Source organism: Pangasianodon hypophthalmus, chromosome 17, assembly GCF_027358585.1.
Source record: "Pangasianodon hypophthalmus isolate fPanHyp1 chromosome 17, fPanHyp1.pri, whole genome shotgun sequence".
Classification (NCBI taxonomy): Eukaryota; Metazoa; Chordata; class Actinopteri; order Siluriformes; family Pangasiidae; genus Pangasianodon; species Pangasianodon hypophthalmus.
Genome location: NC_069726.1, coordinates 9,695,314 through 9,713,524, shown reverse-complemented (window position 1 = coordinate 9,713,524; position 18,211 = coordinate 9,695,314). Strand labels below are relative to the sequence as shown.

The 18,211-nt window shown below is 40.0% G+C and overlaps 2 protein-coding genes across 3 annotated transcripts; both read right to left on the bottom strand.

Annotated features, from left to right (window-relative positions):
• Positions 1-41: 41 nt before the first annotated feature.
• smg8 (SMG8 nonsense mediated mRNA decay factor) lies at positions 42-7,753 on the bottom strand. The gene is made up of 4 exons (XM_026941859.3): positions 6,091-7,753; positions 4,110-4,255; positions 2,297-3,154; positions 42-456 (listed from the first exon to the last, which is right to left on the bottom strand). Exons 1-4 carry the CDS (start codon positions 7,619-7,621, stop codon positions 244-246), a joined length of 2,748 nt encoding a protein of 915 aa, XP_026797660.3. The 5' UTR covers positions 7,622-7,753; the 3' UTR covers positions 42-243.
• Positions 7,754-7,951: 198 nt separating this feature from the next.
• Positions 7,952-17,759, bottom strand: prr11 (proline rich 11). 2 transcript variants are annotated; one of them, XR_008304505.1, is made up of 11 exons: positions 17,620-17,759; positions 17,295-17,404; positions 16,193-16,343; positions 15,966-16,088; positions 14,468-14,668; positions 14,240-14,326; positions 14,045-14,157; positions 12,807-12,866; positions 12,363-12,504; positions 10,657-10,753; positions 7,952-10,537 (listed from the first exon to the last, which is right to left on the bottom strand). XR_008304505.1 is itself a non-coding variant. In XM_026941863.3 (10 exons), the coding sequence occupies exons 1-9, from the start codon at positions 17,632-17,634 to the stop codon at positions 10,693-10,695; spliced, it is 921 nt and encodes a 306-aa protein (XP_026797664.3). In that variant the 5' UTR covers positions 17,635-17,758; the 3' UTR covers positions 7,956-10,537; positions 10,657-10,692. The 2 variants fall into 2 exon arrangements, 1 of the variants encoding a protein (XP_026797664.3); XM_026941863.3 differs by lacking the exon at positions 12,363-12,504 and having other exon boundaries at positions 7,956-10,537; positions 17,620-17,758.
• Positions 17,760-18,211: the final 452 nt, after the last annotated feature.

Here is an 18,211-nt window from a genome sequence, read left to right as displayed (position 1 = left end):
AAAAGTTAAAAAAATTAAACAATTGCTGGACTCTTACAAAATAATAACTTTACCTTTTATTCTCAACAGCTGGCATTACATTAACACAATTGTGAAACTGCTTTTCATGATCCAATCTCTACAACTGAGCATGAAACAGTTATAAATGAGGCAAAAGCACAGTTAAGAAGTGTTAGAACATCAAGCAGAAGATTTTCAGGCTCTCTAGGAAACCGATCTCTCAAGTTATTTAAGTACTGTGTATCACTGTGCAGGAGAAGAAGCAGTATTGGCACGCAAAATGCCCTTCAGGACCCGGAAGCTGGCCAGTGGCTGATTCTCTTTGGGGGGATAGCATGGTCCACTGTCTGTCACGTAGGCATAGGGAAATCGTAGCACCCACAGTCCATCAGGGGGCAGTACAACCTCTGGCTGCTCAGGATGGAAAATGGGACAGGGAGGGGGCCCCGGCTGAACCTGTTTGGGACAAAAACAAAATACATAAAATACATAAAATGTGACACAGATCAGTAGTGGTTATGTCATCATTCATCTCTGTTTCACACAGTGTTGGCTTGGAGACTGAGACAAGACCAAGACCATAGACAATGGAAACCGAGTCAAGACAGAGTATGACAGCGGGGCAAGACCAAGACGAGGCCAATACCACACATGGCTGAGTCCATACCGAGACCAAGACCAGACACTCAGATGTGTTAACTTGCTGGTTGTAGTATCTTTCTAACCTAACATGAAATTTCTCTTGAACTAAATAAAATAACCGATCTACTTTGATATCATTTTGTACAAACAAGTACACATATGTAGGACGCAGGCTCATACAACTTTCTGCGACCCAATATAGCTGTGTATTACATGTATTTGTGCTATATTATTTTGAACTTAAGAAGATGAAGTATTTTGAAACATAGTCACTTGAAATTTATAGGCACTTTACAACTCCACATGCAAAATTAGGCATTTACATTTTGCATTGTAAGAGTAACATTATAATGGGAACAAGTACTTCATGGAAATGATGTTATGGTCTCGCGTGGTATTTCAGGTCTTCCTAGGTTGAGTAAAATTTCACCTGAGTTTATAAGACCGAGACCACTGATGTGTGGTCTCAAGACTGGTCTCAAGTACCACAACACTAGTTCAATATTTTCTAAAGGTAGCTATAATATATACGGCAAATAACGTTCAACAAATGTAAAGGTTGCAAACATTGCAGAGTAGTACAGTGTCTGAGAAGCTAAACATTAAATATAGCCATTACAGAAGTTTAGTACAATACATTGAACTCATTTAACTGAGTGGATCTGAGTAAATTTTATTTAATTCTAATAGGGAAATCGGTTGCTGGGCAGTATCAACAACACAGCAGATATTACATACGGTCAGTATTTGGACAGTGACAATTTTCATAATTTTGCCTCTGTACATCACAATGGATTTGAATTGAAGCAATCGAGAGGTGATGAAGGTGTAGACTTTCAGCTTTAATTCAAGGGGTCTAACAACTGACTGATAAGCAGTTTCATGGACAGCTGTGGCCTGTTCCCTCCTTATCTCATGACAAATTAAGGAGATAAATGTCTGGAGTTGACTCTGAATTTGCATTTGGTAGATGCTGAATTTGCATTTGGTAGATGTTTATGGGAACTCTCAATATGCGGTCCAGAGAGGTGTCGATGCAAGTGAAGGAGGCCATCATTAGGCCGGAAAAACAAATCAGACCTATAAGAGAGATAGCACAAACTTTAGGAGTGGCCAAATCAACAATTTGGTGCATTTTTAAAAAGAGGGAATTGGAGGCATTGGAGAGCACCAAAAGGCCAGGAAGACCACGGAAGACAACTACAAAGGATGAATGCAGAATTCTTTCCTTGGTGAAGAAAAACATCACAACATCTAGGGAAGTCAAGAACACTCTGGAGGAGGTAGGCGTACCATTGTCAAAGTCAACAATCAAGAGATGCATTCATGAATGTAAATACAGGCAATTTACCTCAAGATGCAAACCACTGGTAACACTCAAGAACAGAAAGGCCAGACTATATTTTTGATTATGTCAGTTTGTCCAATTACTTTTGAACCTGTGAAAATGGAGAGACTCTGACAAACAATGCCTATAATTCCTAAAAGGTTAACTCTTGAATTAAAGATGAAAGTCTACACTTCAACCATATCTTGATTGGTTCATCTCAAATCCATTGTGCTGGTGTACAGAAGCAAAATTACAAAAATTGTGTCACTGTTCCAATACTTATGGACCCAATTGTACACGGATTCACAAAATTTGACTATTTACCTGTGGGCTAAGCATGATCTCAATTGGTGCATCAGGAACCACAACAAAGAGGCGAGCCAGCTGAGCAAAGTGAGGCTTGATTCCTCTGCCCTGGGCAGGAGATGGAATGTACAGGGGCATGTCTGAGTTCAGAGCTCGAGTGGCTGGCTCCTTGGGCCCTCCTTGTCCAAGTACCTTTACTATTTTATCTGGACCAGAGCTGAGGAAACGGCGACCCCTGCTGTCCTCATACTCAAAACCTACATACACACGTGAGACATCGTCACGCCTACGGCCACGTCCAATTCCAACAGAGCCCCGTTTCCCAGCAGGCACTTTATTGGGAGCTGGCCATGATGAGGCTCCGCCATCAAGCTCTGTGGAGCTAGCATCATCCTCTGAGCGGCTTCGGATCACCAAGTCCCATGGCAGGAGAAATGCTGAGCCAGGCAGGAAGCCAGGCTGCTCCAAACCCACAAGAGTGTTATAAGACTTAGCTGGCCCAAGCTTCACCAGTGACCAGCTGGAGAATTTAGGAAGAAGCCCTTTAGGACATCCAGAGTGGAGCATGCCAGGTAGAAACTCCACAGTGGAAGCCTGTCTGTCAACACTCTGCCTCTTCTCATGGCCCTCAGCTCCATCAGCATAAGCACCCAGGCTGTCAGTGGATTGGCCAAGACTGAGAGCGAGGCTTAGACTTGTGCTATCTCCAGGCGTATGCGTCACACTCTCTTTTTCTTTGAGACGTTCGACATCAGACGCTGGCGCATCTGGCGGTCTGGTTGCATCGTCACAGGCAGGTGCTGGGTCTGAAGTGCTGGCCTGGAACACGGGGAAGTTTATCCTCTCCAGTTTACTACAGCACTTCTCCTCAAGCATCTGAATAATGGCAAAGAGAATTACAAAGAAAGGCAGAAAGAGAGATGTTATCAGAGAAGGGTTTTAGTTATCCAGGCCATTTTAATATGTTTAGTAGTAGCAAGCTAAGAGAAATGCACTGATTTATTATATTACTATGACAAGAGAAAGAGGCTCATATAAGTAAGGCATAAAACACTTCAGGGAATGCTGTTATAAGAAAGTAATTCACAACGGATGGCCATTACCACCCCGAAGTCTATTCCGATAACAGCATGCCCTGAAGTGTTATATCCCTTTTGTACCACAGCAATTTGCCAAAAATTAAAATTTTTAATTTTGTTAATGAATGACACATAGTTTTAACCATTTATATTCACATCTAATGTTGTGGAATGTCCATGAAACTTTTCCTGGAATACCCCTAGGCCTGCACATATTAGGGTTGTTCTCCCAGCTCCCAACACACCTGATTAAAGGGTTGGGAACCTGTGACTTAGGTTACAGCAGCTATAAACAGTCACTCCCTTACCAGGCAAGTTTTTTCTTTCTTGAAGTTAATAAGACAAAAAATACAGCTTGTCAGGTTACTGAAAAATTGGAACGCTGAAAGTCCTCTGTCTTGAAAACTTTCCCCTGGCAGAAAACTTACTGATTGTTACCAAGTGCTGACACTCCAGACTCCTTCCATGCATGTTAAATAAACGTCTCCATACAGAAAGCCTCAACATATCAATGATTAGAGTAATGTAATTCACAGGGAGTCCACCATGCACTCCCTGTGTATGAGCTGTTACTACAGAAACAGTAAGTATTACACCAGTTTGAACGGTAGTTGGCACTACTATAACACCTTCTGACCAAACAACTCAAGAATGTGTGAACAGTGTTCTGATGCAAACATCTTTATAGCCCCATTACCATTACATTTCATAAGGTTTTATGGTCAATGTATTTTGAAATAATTTATACAGACTAAATAGAAGTCGTAGTTGGCAGTCTGGATGTCAAACGGGTCTTCTCGAGGGGCTTGCTTTCTGCCACAATTACAGGAACTTGTTGATCGCCCTCTGCTGTTGTGATAGAGAATAGGAGGGTTGTGGTCCACCTCAGGCTTCTCTCCTGCACAAAGACAATAGCATTTTTTGTTAGCTTATATATTACATATAGCATGGAATTTTATATATAGAAGTTTATAAGTTTGTAAAATTTGTAAGTTGCAAATTTTCTTTCAGATTTTAACTGATGTCCACTTGCCATGACTTAATTCTACTAGACATTAAAATGACTTGGTGACAGACAATTAATACGTGCATATTACTTTATGATTAACAAATTATAATGGGTTATATACGTCTTTGAAATTATACTATAACGACGTTTAATATGTATTGGTGCTTTGAAAAACGTGCATTAAATAAACACAGAATATTTTCTGTGTTTAAATTTGATTTAAAAATGTAAACTAAAAAGTTTCTATTAAATCTGTACTAACACAAAACCATATAGGCAAAACAAAACATAAACAAAAGTTTACATACACCTAAGTTAAAGATATTCAATCTCAGTTTTTCACAACACATATTTTATGTTACCATACATTTCTTTCGGCAAGTCAGTTAGGGCATCTAGTTCACATCTAAGGCCATTTCCGAATTCCAGTGGTTCAAACGTTTACAAACACTAAGTTGACTGTCTCTTTAAACAGTTGATTCCAGAAACTGATGTAGTGATAATTTTAGAAGCTTCTGATTGGCCATTTGTCATAATTAGGAGTTAATTGAGAGTGCACCTGTGGCTGTGCCTACCTTTAGAGAGAGTGCCATGGAAAAATCCAAACAAATCAGCCAAGACCTCAGAAAAAACTGGACAACCACAAGTCTAGTTCCTCCTCAGGAACAATTTCCAAACAACTGAGGCTACTACAAGCATCTGTACAAATAACTTTGTGCAAATATAAAAATCTTGGGAGCACACAGACACTGCGTCATTCAGGAAAGCACAAATTATGTCTCAAACAAACAAACTTTGGTCCAAAAGGTTCAGCTGAACCCCAAGACAACAACAAAGGAACTGGTGAGTTTGAATCATCAGGTATCAAATATGTACATCCAACTTCAAGAAAGTCCTACATCACTATGGCCTGAAAGGCTGTCTTGGGATGTATGGAGAAAAAGGGTGAGGCTTTTAATCTGAAGATCATCATCCCAACTGTGAAGCATGGAGGTGGCAGCATCATGTTCTGGAAGTGCTTTGCTGGGAAAAGGACTGGTGCACTTAAAAGTACAGACGGCATCATGAGGAAAGAGGACTACATAGAAATATTAATGCAACACCTTAAAACATCAAGCAGAAAGTTAAAACATGATCACAACCAAGTCTTCCAGCAGGACAGTGATCCTAATCATACCTCTAAAGTTGTAACAAAATGGCTTAAAGACAAGAACCTGAAAGTGTTGGAGTGGCCACCACACACCTTGATCAAATAAAGAACTTGTGGACTGAACTGGAAAAGCATACCTGAGCAAGGAGGCCCACAAACATGACTGGGTTACACCAGTTCTGTCAGGAAGAATGGGCAAAAAAGTATTGTGCGAAGCTTGTGGAAGTGTTTGATTCAAGTTCAAGCAATTAAGAGGCATTGCCTCCAAATGCTAACAAAATGTATGTAAACTTCTGACCCATTAAAAATCTGATATAGTAAATAAACGCTGAAATAAATGTCTCTTAGCTATTATTTTGAAACTGGTAGGTATCTACTAATGTTGTTAGCCTAGATGTACATGAACTATTGGCCTCAACTGTAGATAAAACTGATGGATGAAAAATATATTAGTTATTGCTTTAATAGCAGTGTGGATATTCTGGGTGTAAGCTGAGTATTATAGTTCTCTAGATAATATGCAAGCCTTTCTTCAGAGTGTATTATCCTGTGTGACCTCAGCAGTGGTATTTACCTGGTTTGGGCAGCAGGTGAAACTTGTGCACGCAGTGTTGATCAGTGAGGCTGCGCTCCTCACACAGCTGGTGTCCATTACTCCAGAACTTGTAGCAATCCTCATGAAGTTGTAAGGCATAGCGCTGGAAGGCTACTCCCCTGGCGTGCTGACTGTAGACCCGCAGTGCCTGAGCTAGCTGGTTCTTATGCACTGTAGTAGTGTAGTTGTGTGGCAGGTTGGATTGATATGCGCTGTGAGCCAGTGGCAATGCTTTCTGACACCTGTTTTCTGAGAATTTTGCATCTGCATCCAGGAAGCCTTCGAGAACCTTGAGCTGACTCTGCATTTTAAGAAAAAGTTCTGCTGTGTCGTCTTCGCTGTTCTCTATCATGACTTGGTACAGCCTGGAGGCGACGCGAATCCACTTGGAGTAGGTGGGTAACTCGAAGTGAGATGGCTGCGGGTTTCGGCCCACGCTGTCGTCGAAGCCTTTCTTACTCAGCACAAGTTCTACATGCTGCCAAAGGAACTCCTTCAGAGTACAGTCCACTAACTGACCTCCTGATGAAGACAGACCGCTATTCTCCATATTAAACGAGGGATGCCTGTTAGAGTGGCGCATCTGTTGGTACCGCCTTTGCCCAGGGGCAGGTGTGCCAAGGTCACACTCACGCAGCGCACAGTTTGCCCGCAACAGCCCGAGCAGGGAACCAATTGGATCTTCCTCTGGTCCCGGAACCACGTAGACAAAAGCCTGGTTTGCAGGCACGGTGAACAGACAGTTGCTGCTCTGGTTGGTGAGGACTCTGCTCTTGCGGAATATTCGGTATATCTGATCTTCTAACGCATGTTGCAGACGCCTTCTCGGGGAGTGTTTCTTAGGCTTGTCTACTCCTGTGCCCTCATTGCCATTTCCAGGATGTCCAGATGAACTGATTCTCAGTGCTCCATTCATCTGGAACACAAACAGCAGACGAGGAGGACAGGGCCGGCAGTTCATCTTCCATTCCTTTGACACAGGGCAGTCTTTTATGGCACCACGGAGTAAAGGCAACGTTTTCTGGCGCAGTGCGTCCAAGGCGCGGAACAACCTGTCATACGTGACATCGAAAGAGCAGGTAGGATGAACTAACAGCAGAATGTGGCATAAGGAGAAGAGGTAGAGCAGCTGAAGGCAGTGATCCTTCTCAGCTCCTTTCCAAAATTCGTGCGCTTCGGCGTGACCTAGACCCGAAGTTAAAGAATCACACGCGCGGAGAAGCTGGCGGTTGTCGAAAATGGATGTCAGCACCAAATACAGCACACGGTTTTCCTGGTTGTAATACGCTTTGATCGAGCTCCGTTCATCCAGACTGTCCGTCTCATCGGTCCCGAACAGGGAAAAGACATGCTTGTCTGACAAGATGTTTATAAGAGACTCCTTGGCACATCCGGTTTGCACAGCACTTTTCCCAAATATGCCCAGTATACAAACGCCTTCGTCTTTGTAAAGCGAGTCCTCTATTATGTCTGACTGGAGAAGTGCGCTGATGTTCACAGGCAGCGCCATTGCTGCTAGACACAGGCTGAAACATTGGAGTGGGCGGGCTTTCCGTGATCATCACCTAAAAGTAACCGTGCGGAAACACGAGACACTTTATGCGCTGCATTTTGAGTTCCTAGAAACATAGCATGTGCTTGTTGCTAAGTGTCCGGAATATTCATAAATAAACACATCGGTTTATCGATTACTGAGCATTTAACGTACACAGGGCTTTTTAAATATGAACGCTGACGTCATCTATCATGCACTATGATTAGTTTCCTACATTCAGTTGAAATGATAAAAACAGACCAAAGTTATTTAAGAATGTCTTTACTTTAGGAATTACATATTATACACACATAGTAAAAATCATATTTAGGTACATTTGCAAATAAAACAAAAAGTGGTTTCAGGAAAATACTAAACAACATTTTTTTTAGCCTAATAGCATTGCTTGGGTGTGTAAATCTGAGTAAATACTGAGTAAATCTGCTGAGTAGTGGAGGAGCTTGTGCAGTGTTATTCCTGTGAGTCCCAGCGTCAGCAGCTCTGTGAGGCCTGAACTAACTCCAACATGCAGACTAACCTTGGTAGCAAAGTGATGTTGGGTGCCAACGTGCTGAAAAATCCAGCTTTGTCTGACCAAAACACAGGCAGAGCCGGTCAAACTGGTAGGCCATTTCTGTCAGCTGGTAAGTTATTTTCCAGCTGTCTTATTACTTGTCTAATAAACAATTTATAATCAATAATCAACTTGTCCTGATCAATAAATGTTTGAGATCTTCCATCTTACTGTCTTATTTTCATTAAAACAACTTGTCTATGATGTTACGTAAATTAGACAGCTGTAACTTATTAGTGGTTTCCATCTACCAGCTTGACCAGAGAGGCACGTGGATTGCCAAGTTATAGCTGATTGGACCAAAGTGCATTTTATTTAGGAGGGCAGCATTGGCCTGATGTCATTTTGTCCATTAGGCCACCAAAGCCAACACACTTTAAGCCACTTTTAAATCCACCCTGCCACCATGGAGAGGGTTGTTGTGAAAAGTGTGTTGGTGTAGCATTGTATAGGAGGAGAGCCAGCATAGCCGCCCAAAACAAACATTGTGCCAACATCAGTTTGCTTCCTGACAATAAAACATGTTTTAGCATGAACTGTATTCCATGTGCAGTTCCAAAATATCAGCTTTATCACTTGAACTTGAAGCAGTAAACCAAAAAAAAAAACCTCATTACCGTTAGCATTAATGGATAATATAGCAGTACAGTAAATACATGTCCCAATAGGTCATTTACCAACCAGCCACAGACCAAAATAAACATACAGTCTTCTCTGAAAGTAATGGAAGGGCAAGTTTTTTTTTTTTTTTGTTTTTTTTTTGCTATACACTGAAGACGTTTGTGTTTGAGATCAAAAGATGAATGACCAGAATTTCAGCTTTCATTTCCTGATTTTTATATCTAGAAGTGTTAAACGCTTTAGAACATGACACCTTTTGTTTGAACCCACCCATTTTTTCAAATGATCAGACATATTGGAACATGTGACTGACAGGTATTTCTTGTTGCCCAGGTGTGCCCTGTTAGATTAAGTGTTTAAACAATTAATAGCCCTGAATATGTACTCTTGGTTTGAGCCCTGGGTGTTGCCTGTGAAGACTGCATTTGTTGTTAAAAAGGATAAACCAACATGAACACCAGAGATCAGGGAGAAAAGCAAGCCATTTTGAAGCTGAGAAAAAAGGGAAACTCAATCAGAGCCATTGCACAAGCATTGGGCATAGCCAATACAACTATTTGGAATGTCCTGAAAAAGTGGTGTAACATCCATACACTGAACAGGTCGGCTGAGGAAAACAACAGCAGTTGATGACAGAAACATTGTGAGAGCTGTGAAGAAAAACCCAAAAACAACAGTCAGTGACATCACCAACAACTTTCCCAGGGCAGGGGTGAAGTTATCACAATCCATCATTTGAAGATGACCTTGAGATCAGAAATATAGATGCAAATTTATCATCAGCAGTAAGAATCAGAAGTCCATATTGGAATTTGCAAAGAAATACAGAGATGAGATGATGGAAAGACCAAAGAAGAAAGAAAGGAGAAAGAAAGGATCTGCTCATGATCCAAAACATACAAGCTCATCGGTTAAGCATGACTTGGTCTTGCATGGCTGCTTATGGAATGGGCTCACTGATCTTTATTCATGATGTAACTCATAATGGTAGCAGCAGAATAAATTCAGAAGTCTACAGAAATTTACAGAGAAATGCATCCAATCTAACTGGGAGGAACTTCATCATGCAGCAAGACAATGACCCAAAACACACTGCCAACACAACAAAGGACTTCATCAAGTGGAAGGTTTTAGACTGGCCAAGTCAATCACGAGACCTTAACCCAATTGAGCATACATTTCTCCTCCTGAAGAGGAGACTGAAAGGTGAAACCCCCAAAACAAACAGCAACAGACAGAAGCTGCAGTACAAGCCTGGATAAGAAGAGTGCAACAGTTTGATGATGTCAGTGGGTCACCAGCTTGATGCAGTTTATTACAAGCAAGTGATATGCAGCCAAATATTAAGTGTTATTTATTTTAAGACTATCTGTTCTAGTACTTTTACTTTTGAGTGGTCTGCCAACAAAGGTACCATGTTGGTGCATGGTGTTTAACACATCTAGATTTAAATAGCAGAAATGAAAGCTTAATTTCTGATCTATCATCTCATATTCATCTTTTGATCTCAAACCCAGAAGTCTTCAGTGTATAGCAAAAACAAAAGAATTGGCCTTGCCTTTCCAATACTTTTGGTGGGGACTTTACAATACTCAGTGGGAGCACAGTACAAAGTAAATCATTAAAATGGCTGATTTCTTCATGTCCCAGTTCCAGCTGATGGCATTCAGTGGTTATGATCCCACAGGAAAAGAACCCTGTACAAGTAATAACAAGAATAAAACAGGCTCTGATTGAAGAATGCTCTGAGTGAAGAATGAAGAAAACACTTTATATAAGATTATATAAGTATCTGTTGTAGCTTAAAATTACTTACCTGGCAGTTGTTTCCAAAACGTTGTTCATTATTGCACTAATGCGTAAATACTTCTACAATATTTTCTTTATTACACAGTGGTGTATCACTTGGAGTGCTGAAAAAAATAAAACAATGTATTTCTGAAAAGTCTTCATCTAAAAATGTGCATTTCTTTTGTGCTCAGTTAACTTACAATCAAATGCAGATTAAATTTTAGATCAGCACTTAAGACATGATATTGTTTGGGGTTCTGAATTCCAGTAGTACATTTGCATATCAAATACTCTTAAAATTCCCATTTCACATACTCCTAAAACTCCCATTACAAAACCATGGACCTCTACTCTTCTTTCTACAGGATTTTGGTGTGTGTCTGAGGAAATTTTTGCCCATTCAGTCACATTAACATTTGTGAGGTCAGGCACTGATGTTGGACGAGAAGGCCTGGCTCACAATCAACGTTCCAATTCATGCCGAAGGTATTCAGTGGGGTTGAGGTCAGGGCTCACTCCGGTCAAAATATTCACTTAACGGACATACAAATTTCAAAGTAAATAAAGTACATATAATTTCTTTTAAGTAATTAAACTTTTTTCTGCACCTCCTTTTATTCAATAATATGTCTATTTAAATGAATATAGACGATATGCTGAAGTAAAAAAGGTGGGTTGTGGGTCACTGTTTAAATGTACTGTAGCTGTTTAAGCGTGCAGCCACTGGGGGGTTGTATCATTACCTGCTGCGAGCCTCTAATTCATATAGCCACTGTTGTGGAATTGCTGTTTTCTTGAGTGGTCATGTTCAGCCAATGAGACAGGAATTGAAATGGGATTCATGTAGTTTTCTAAATGGTTCCCAATTCTCTTTAATATCCATTTTTATGTGACAAAATTAGACAGCTAGTGAAGAACACATCTTAGATAAATAATGCTAACACGGCAAATGCTACAGGCGAATAGTTCCTGTACAATCGAGCTGTTGAACAGACAATGGTTAAACAGTCAACCCTTAGCTAAAAGCATGGAGACATATGATGCTAGTCCAGTTGCAAAGAAGCAGAAAAGTCGAACATTTGAGAATATGCATTGCAAGGTAACATTTGGGTGCTAAAACAAAGATAAATGAAAGATTATCAGCAGTCATGTCATTTCCATTAACAGAAAGGTTCCTTGTTCTCAGCTGTTGGACTGTTGGTGGCATTCATAGGCCTGTTGACTATTTTATTTATGTTTATTTAAATGTAGACTGTATGCAAAAAAGTGTTAATTAAACTTTAATTTTACTTGATGGTGTCGTTCTCGTATAGCCCAAAATTTATTATACTCATTTGTCCGGTAAACTGAATCGATCCCGGACGCCACCGCCATCACCAAAACATAGAACATTGAGGTAGATGGGCTACAACAGCAGAAGACCACATCAGATTCCTCTCCTGTCAGCCAAGAACAGAAACCTTCAGCTATCTTGGGCACAGGCTCACCCAAACTCGACAGTTTAAGACTGGAGTCTGTGACTCCAGTGTCTGTGTCCATGCTAGCCTCAGATTCCTGTTCAAGATGAGATGCTTTTCTGCTCACAACAGTTTAAAAGTGCTTATTTAAGTTACTATAGACTTCCTGTCAGCTCAAACCAGTCTGGTCATACTCCTCTGATCTCCCTCATCAACAAGGTGTTTCAGCCTGCAGACCCTCCACTTACAGGATGTTTTTTTGCTTTTCACTTACTGAAGACAAAACTGAAGGCAGAAAGACCCACAAACAAGCAGCAACTGAAGGCGGCTGCAGTAAAGACCTGGCAAAGCATCTCAAAGGAGGAAACTCAGCATTTGGTGATGTCCATGGGTTCCAGACTTCAGGCAGTCATTAACTGCAAAGGCATCCAAGTATTAAAAATCCTAATATTTATGATTATGGTAGTTTGTCCAATTACTTTTGAGCTTACTTATGGATCTGACTGTAAATATATATATACTTTTCATCAACACCTGTACCCCTGATTATTCATGCAATTATTAATTCACCCAATCTTGTGGCATGAGGGTGCCAGTCGGAGGGGGGAGTGATTACCAAAGGGGATGTTTTGGGGGAAGTGGGTCATGATTGATTTTACATGAGGAAGCCTCAGTAAAAAGCAAATGAACAATTAATAACAAATGAAGATTCAATTACCAGTCAATATGAACTTTTCTAAGTTGTAAGCGCAGTTTCATGGGGCTTTTGCTTGGTGATCTATAGACAGAAACAAGGAACAGGAATAAAGTTTTAGGAAAATGACACAATCAAATCAGTCAAATAGCTGCCCCATAGTTCATCACATTCAAACAATATTTGAATCCAAGTATAAGTCCATTCTGATTAGAATGAGAGAGCCATGGCTGTGGCCTTCTACTAGCCTATTTTTGGCATTACATTCTTTGTATATTTAATGCCAACTGATATTAATTTTGTTATTGTTTAGCCTAAGTATCCTTCTCCATGTCTGTGTTTGAATGTGACAAAAGGATGCATGAGTGCAGAGATGAGGATTTGAGTCTCAAGCCCATGACTTGAGTTGTACTCAAGTCTCTTATGACTTAACATTTTATTTACTGCCTCGTTAAGTAATTGTTACGTCCTATCTTTTACAGAAATTATGCCCCATCCAATTTCATTGAAGACAAAATGTGCACAAACACTTGTGCCAGAAGACTCTACTCCTGTCTATCCCAAATGAACAATGACTGTTCTTGGTGTACAAAGACATTTAAATAAAAGATAAAGAGAATAGCTACCTAAAAATACAGAAAAATCACCAAAATGGTGAACATCACATGTATTTTCATCTATCAGTTAAAGACCAAGAAAGGTTTGTCAAAGATAATACAAGTTAGTCTGCTGACATGCAGTGTGAAAATCTCTGGAGATCAATGAGGTACAATGAGGTAGGTTATAGCTCAGTCTTAAAGTCTATTACAGTGTAGTTAACAATAAAATACTAGGTGTTGTTTTCTCAGTTTCTCTGCTATTTTCCATTAATACAGGAGAGAGATTTTATTTCTTATTTTAAGCTTCCAGTGGTGACTTGCTAGTTTGTTTTTGTACCAAAACTATTCAGGCTACTAGTGTGGTCTGACTAGACAAAAATATTCTGAATTATTTTTAGCACTCTTCAGAAAGAAGCACAATAAAAATTAAGGATGCACTAAAATTCTGGCCACTGAAAATATTCACTTTGATTTTCATTTTGTTTTTCTAACTTTTACCCCCTTCTCTCTCTGCATCACTGAAAAATGCATTAAGACTTAAAACTCAAATCTCGACTCCTCACCTTGAGACCCTGGACTCGAACCAGAGTGGACAATGCTTGATGACTCACACTCGTAAATATTTGTCAGTAGTGTCATACTGAAGTGTAATACTGAACTCACCTGCCAGGGCTACGCCTCTTTGGTGATGGGAAGCTGCACTGAACACGTCTTAAACGGACTCTCTGTAGGTCTGCTAGAGTGACCAGAGGGGCTCTTTTTCCATTTGGAGACATCTGCAGAAAACTCTCACTCTCAGGATTTCTTACAAACATGTAGTTCAATAACAAGGTGACAAAATTAGGCATGTTTCCTCACCCGAACTTTATTATTAGTAGTTACTTTTCTTAGCTGCACTGCCTGCAGGTCCTTAAGGGTTACTGCAACATGTCGATCAACCTTCTCCTGAATGGACAGAGTGACCAAGATCAGTAATAGTATCAGTGGCCCTTTTCACTTCCTCTGTAAACTGCTGCTAGGTAATAATTAGTAATGACACAAACAGAAACAGTGAACTATTACATTTCATAATTTATGGATTAGTACCTGCAAGGATGACTGACTGGTCCTACTTTTAGGTACTAAAGGCAGTCTCTGTGGTACTTGAACAGGTGGTGGTGGAGGCGGAGGAGGAGGTGGAAGTGGTGGAGGGGGAGGAAGAGCAATAGGTGGAGCAACAGAGCTGTGCTGATGGTGGTGCATGACAGTTGTACCATGGCAGCTAGAACATCTTGGCTCAGAAGGTAACTTAAAAAAAATATATGCATAGATGGAAGCACAACAAGGGCAATGAGACAATGCTTAGAGATCTTCTGTGGTATATTACAATGATTAGTGCAATTTTAAATTTTTAACAATTATATTTGAGTGCAAACCGTTGAAATACTGTGGTTTCCTGTTTGCTCATTCCTTGCTAAGAACTAATAGCAAAGTCATCATGGTCTCATGTGTACAGCCTATAAAAAAGGCCCCCACTACTTAGTCAAGCCTTTTGTGAATAGCTTTTTCTTAGATAAAGGAGCAGATCTGGAGGGTTCACGGGAATAGAGTGGTATAGTGAACTGAGATGTTTGGATGCTGTTCCCCCCGACAAATTGAATTAAAAAAAAAAAAAATTGAATTGAAATTTAATCGAATTGAACTTGTCCTCTGGCCATTCTTGTCAGCCTAAATGACCCAGATAAGCATGATGGTCCACCAATCAGTCGGAGAACCATGGTTAAATCAGTATCCTTTCATTCTACTTCCTTTCATTGGGGACCCACAGGGCAGCTTTCTTTGGAACTAATGGAGGCTGTGTATCAAAGTCATAAGTGTTTGTAACACTTCCTGATGCTGCACAGTGTTTGAAAATTACAGGCATCAATAAAATCATGATTGAGGATAAGTATCACTCAGACTCTTAATGCTGTATTCCACTGAGGGCGAGGATCACTCAAACTCACCACAGAACACATGGGTTGCGATGAAGCAACATTCAGTTTGTAAAATTTGATGAAGGTTTACAGTGTTTTGCATTGTTTGGAGTTTTGCCTGTAGGATGCCTGTACCCATTGCACTTGCAGTTATCGCCATCATCTCATTAGGAGCCAGGAACAACCGCACATAGGTGAGAAGACTACCCCGAGTTCAGAGTAGGAATTTCACTGTCAAGTGAGAGTTTAGAAAATTCTAATTTCCCAATGAGTAATTACAAGCTGAGCAAAGCTTGACCACTTTTTACTAGTCAGAAGTTCATAAAAATTGTAATTCCAGCATGACAGGAAAGCACTATTACCATTTATCTAAAAGGAAAAAAAAGGAATTACAAGAAGTTGAAAATGTGTCATCTTGCAGACATGTCAGGAATTGTGGTTTACGAATAAAGGATCCAATTGTTCAGATGATATGCAAAGAGTTTGGAGACAGTGTAGGGAAAAGATTGGGTATACAAATTATTAGAACATCATATATATATATACATATATATATATATATATATATATACACACACACACACACACACACACACACATATATATATATAGCCATAGATTCTACTAACCAGAGTGTTAGTACGAAGCAGCTGTAATTCTTTCTGAAGCTCCTCCACCTTCTCATGAAGACTTTCCACTCTCTGGGCATAAACTCTCCAGAAAAATAAAACACTGCAAAATCCAGTCCAGATCTTCAAAAGAGATTATTAGGAATTAGGATATTGGTTACATCTCTATACAGTGGTTTGAAGGCGTGTTTGTCAGCAGTGATTTGGCACTCATTACTGACACTTACCTGACTGATTCTGTGCTGCCATTGCTGCATAACTTTCCCAACTGCATTCAGCAACCTCCCACTTCTCGGAGAGAAGGATAGTCTGTCATTGTTCTTATTACAGGTGTCCGCAACCAGCTCCACCCGCGTGCTATCAACTGGATTCTTTTTACTACAACAACAGAGATAAAAAAAAAAACAGTAATAGGAGTATGACAGTATGTACATGCACAAAAAGAGAGAACACAATACTTAACTATAAAGACTATGGAAGTTTATAGTTCCATCTGTGTATGTGTGAAGCATCCACATTATTTTTTAAATGTATAGTAGTCAAGGCAACTGGACTTAACCTTTGTGGTTTATTTGGGTCAAAATGGACCATTTAAAATTTTTTTTTTTTTATTTAGAGTGGAACAGTACTAAAAATGTTTTTTCCAGCATGAGTTTTTATGTGTTTGGCTCATTTTCTCTACTGAACATAAAAAGGTCAAACAAATAGGTGAATTCACTGTTAATTACCTGGATGTTAATTATTTGCACTCACACCTGATACCACAAACCTGCTGGCAGGAGAATCCCCAGGCATGAGAAGTAGTTTTGTATCTTTACTGCTCCCCCAAAACATAGATATATTCAAGGTTTGTGATTTCAAATAATGCATTTCAAATGTGATTTCAAATAATGTATTACAGAGAAATTAAATGTAGCCTAGAGAGACACAATTTTCCTTACGTAAAGAAGACATGATGGCTGTGGAAAGGACAGGAAGGAAAAGAGAAAAAGACAAACTTCCTGAGATAACCAGTATTTATACAGGAAAGGGTTTACCCCCGACCAAAGGATCAGGACCAGTGAAATGTCCCTTTGGAGAGGGAGAGAGCTCTGATCAGCATGATACAGCATGTGAATGAAGGAGATGCTGAAAGCCCAATCCTATCATTTAATAATATCATGACTAGCAATTAGTGATAGTGTATTATTAAAATCTACATTTTACTAAAATCAATGTACCCTACACACGACTAGGGTGAGTGATCTGACTCACCCTAAACATTATACCAGAAGTCCAGTCGCCTTGACGACCTACTGCTAGGACTGACAGGGACACGTCTGTACTCACACGTCTACATGACAGTCAGATACCGGCATTAATGACTGCTTGGCCTTCAGGGCCAGACGTCGACTGCTGCCATTCTTTTTCTTGCGCTTCTGAAAGTGTCTGCTTAGTCGCTAGAAATAATTAAACATACTGAAAACAGTTAACGTACTCTTATTACTATTGCTAACGTTGCAAACTGTCAAGCTATGCGAATTATAAAGTTGCAGAAATAGGTTAATTTACAAAAAAGCTGTTTGCATGATTAAAGAAAAAATATGACTATCACGGTCTATAAATTCAATCCAGAAATCCAAAGTAAAAACGATAAATAATACAGTAATCATACCCCGAAACCAGCCATTCCAGGCAGCTGTGCACCGCTGGATTTTCAAAAATACTTCTGGAATTCTTCTCAGCCAACCAGAGAGCGCTTTACACACAGCTCCGCGATCTGCACCTTCTGATTGGTTAGTGCAGTTTCGAGTTTTTCCACGCGGACGTTTTATTGGTTACCGCAGCAACAGAGTAAAACATCATCAGTTAAAGAGTTAAAGCTTGATTCAAGCTTGATAGACAGTCATATTCTCTCTCTCTCTCTCTCTCTCTCAAGATTCAAGATTCAGGTAGCTTTATTGGCATGGTAAAATGTTTTACACTGCCAAACGTTAAATTACAGACATACACATTTACACACAGTTAAAAAAAGGTTCGATAAAATAATAGCAGTAAGAAGGAAAAAAAAACAAAAACAATTAATTGTTTTAATAACCAAATGTTTCTGAGCATCTCTCTCTCTCTCTCTCGCTCTCTCTCGCTCTCTCTCTGTCTCTGCGCATGCGCATGTGTGAAGGCGCGAGTGGTTGAACGTTATTTCCAAACCTTCTCTTTCTTGTGTGTTTTGTATGTTGCTGGGACGCAAGTGAGCACGGCGACACGGT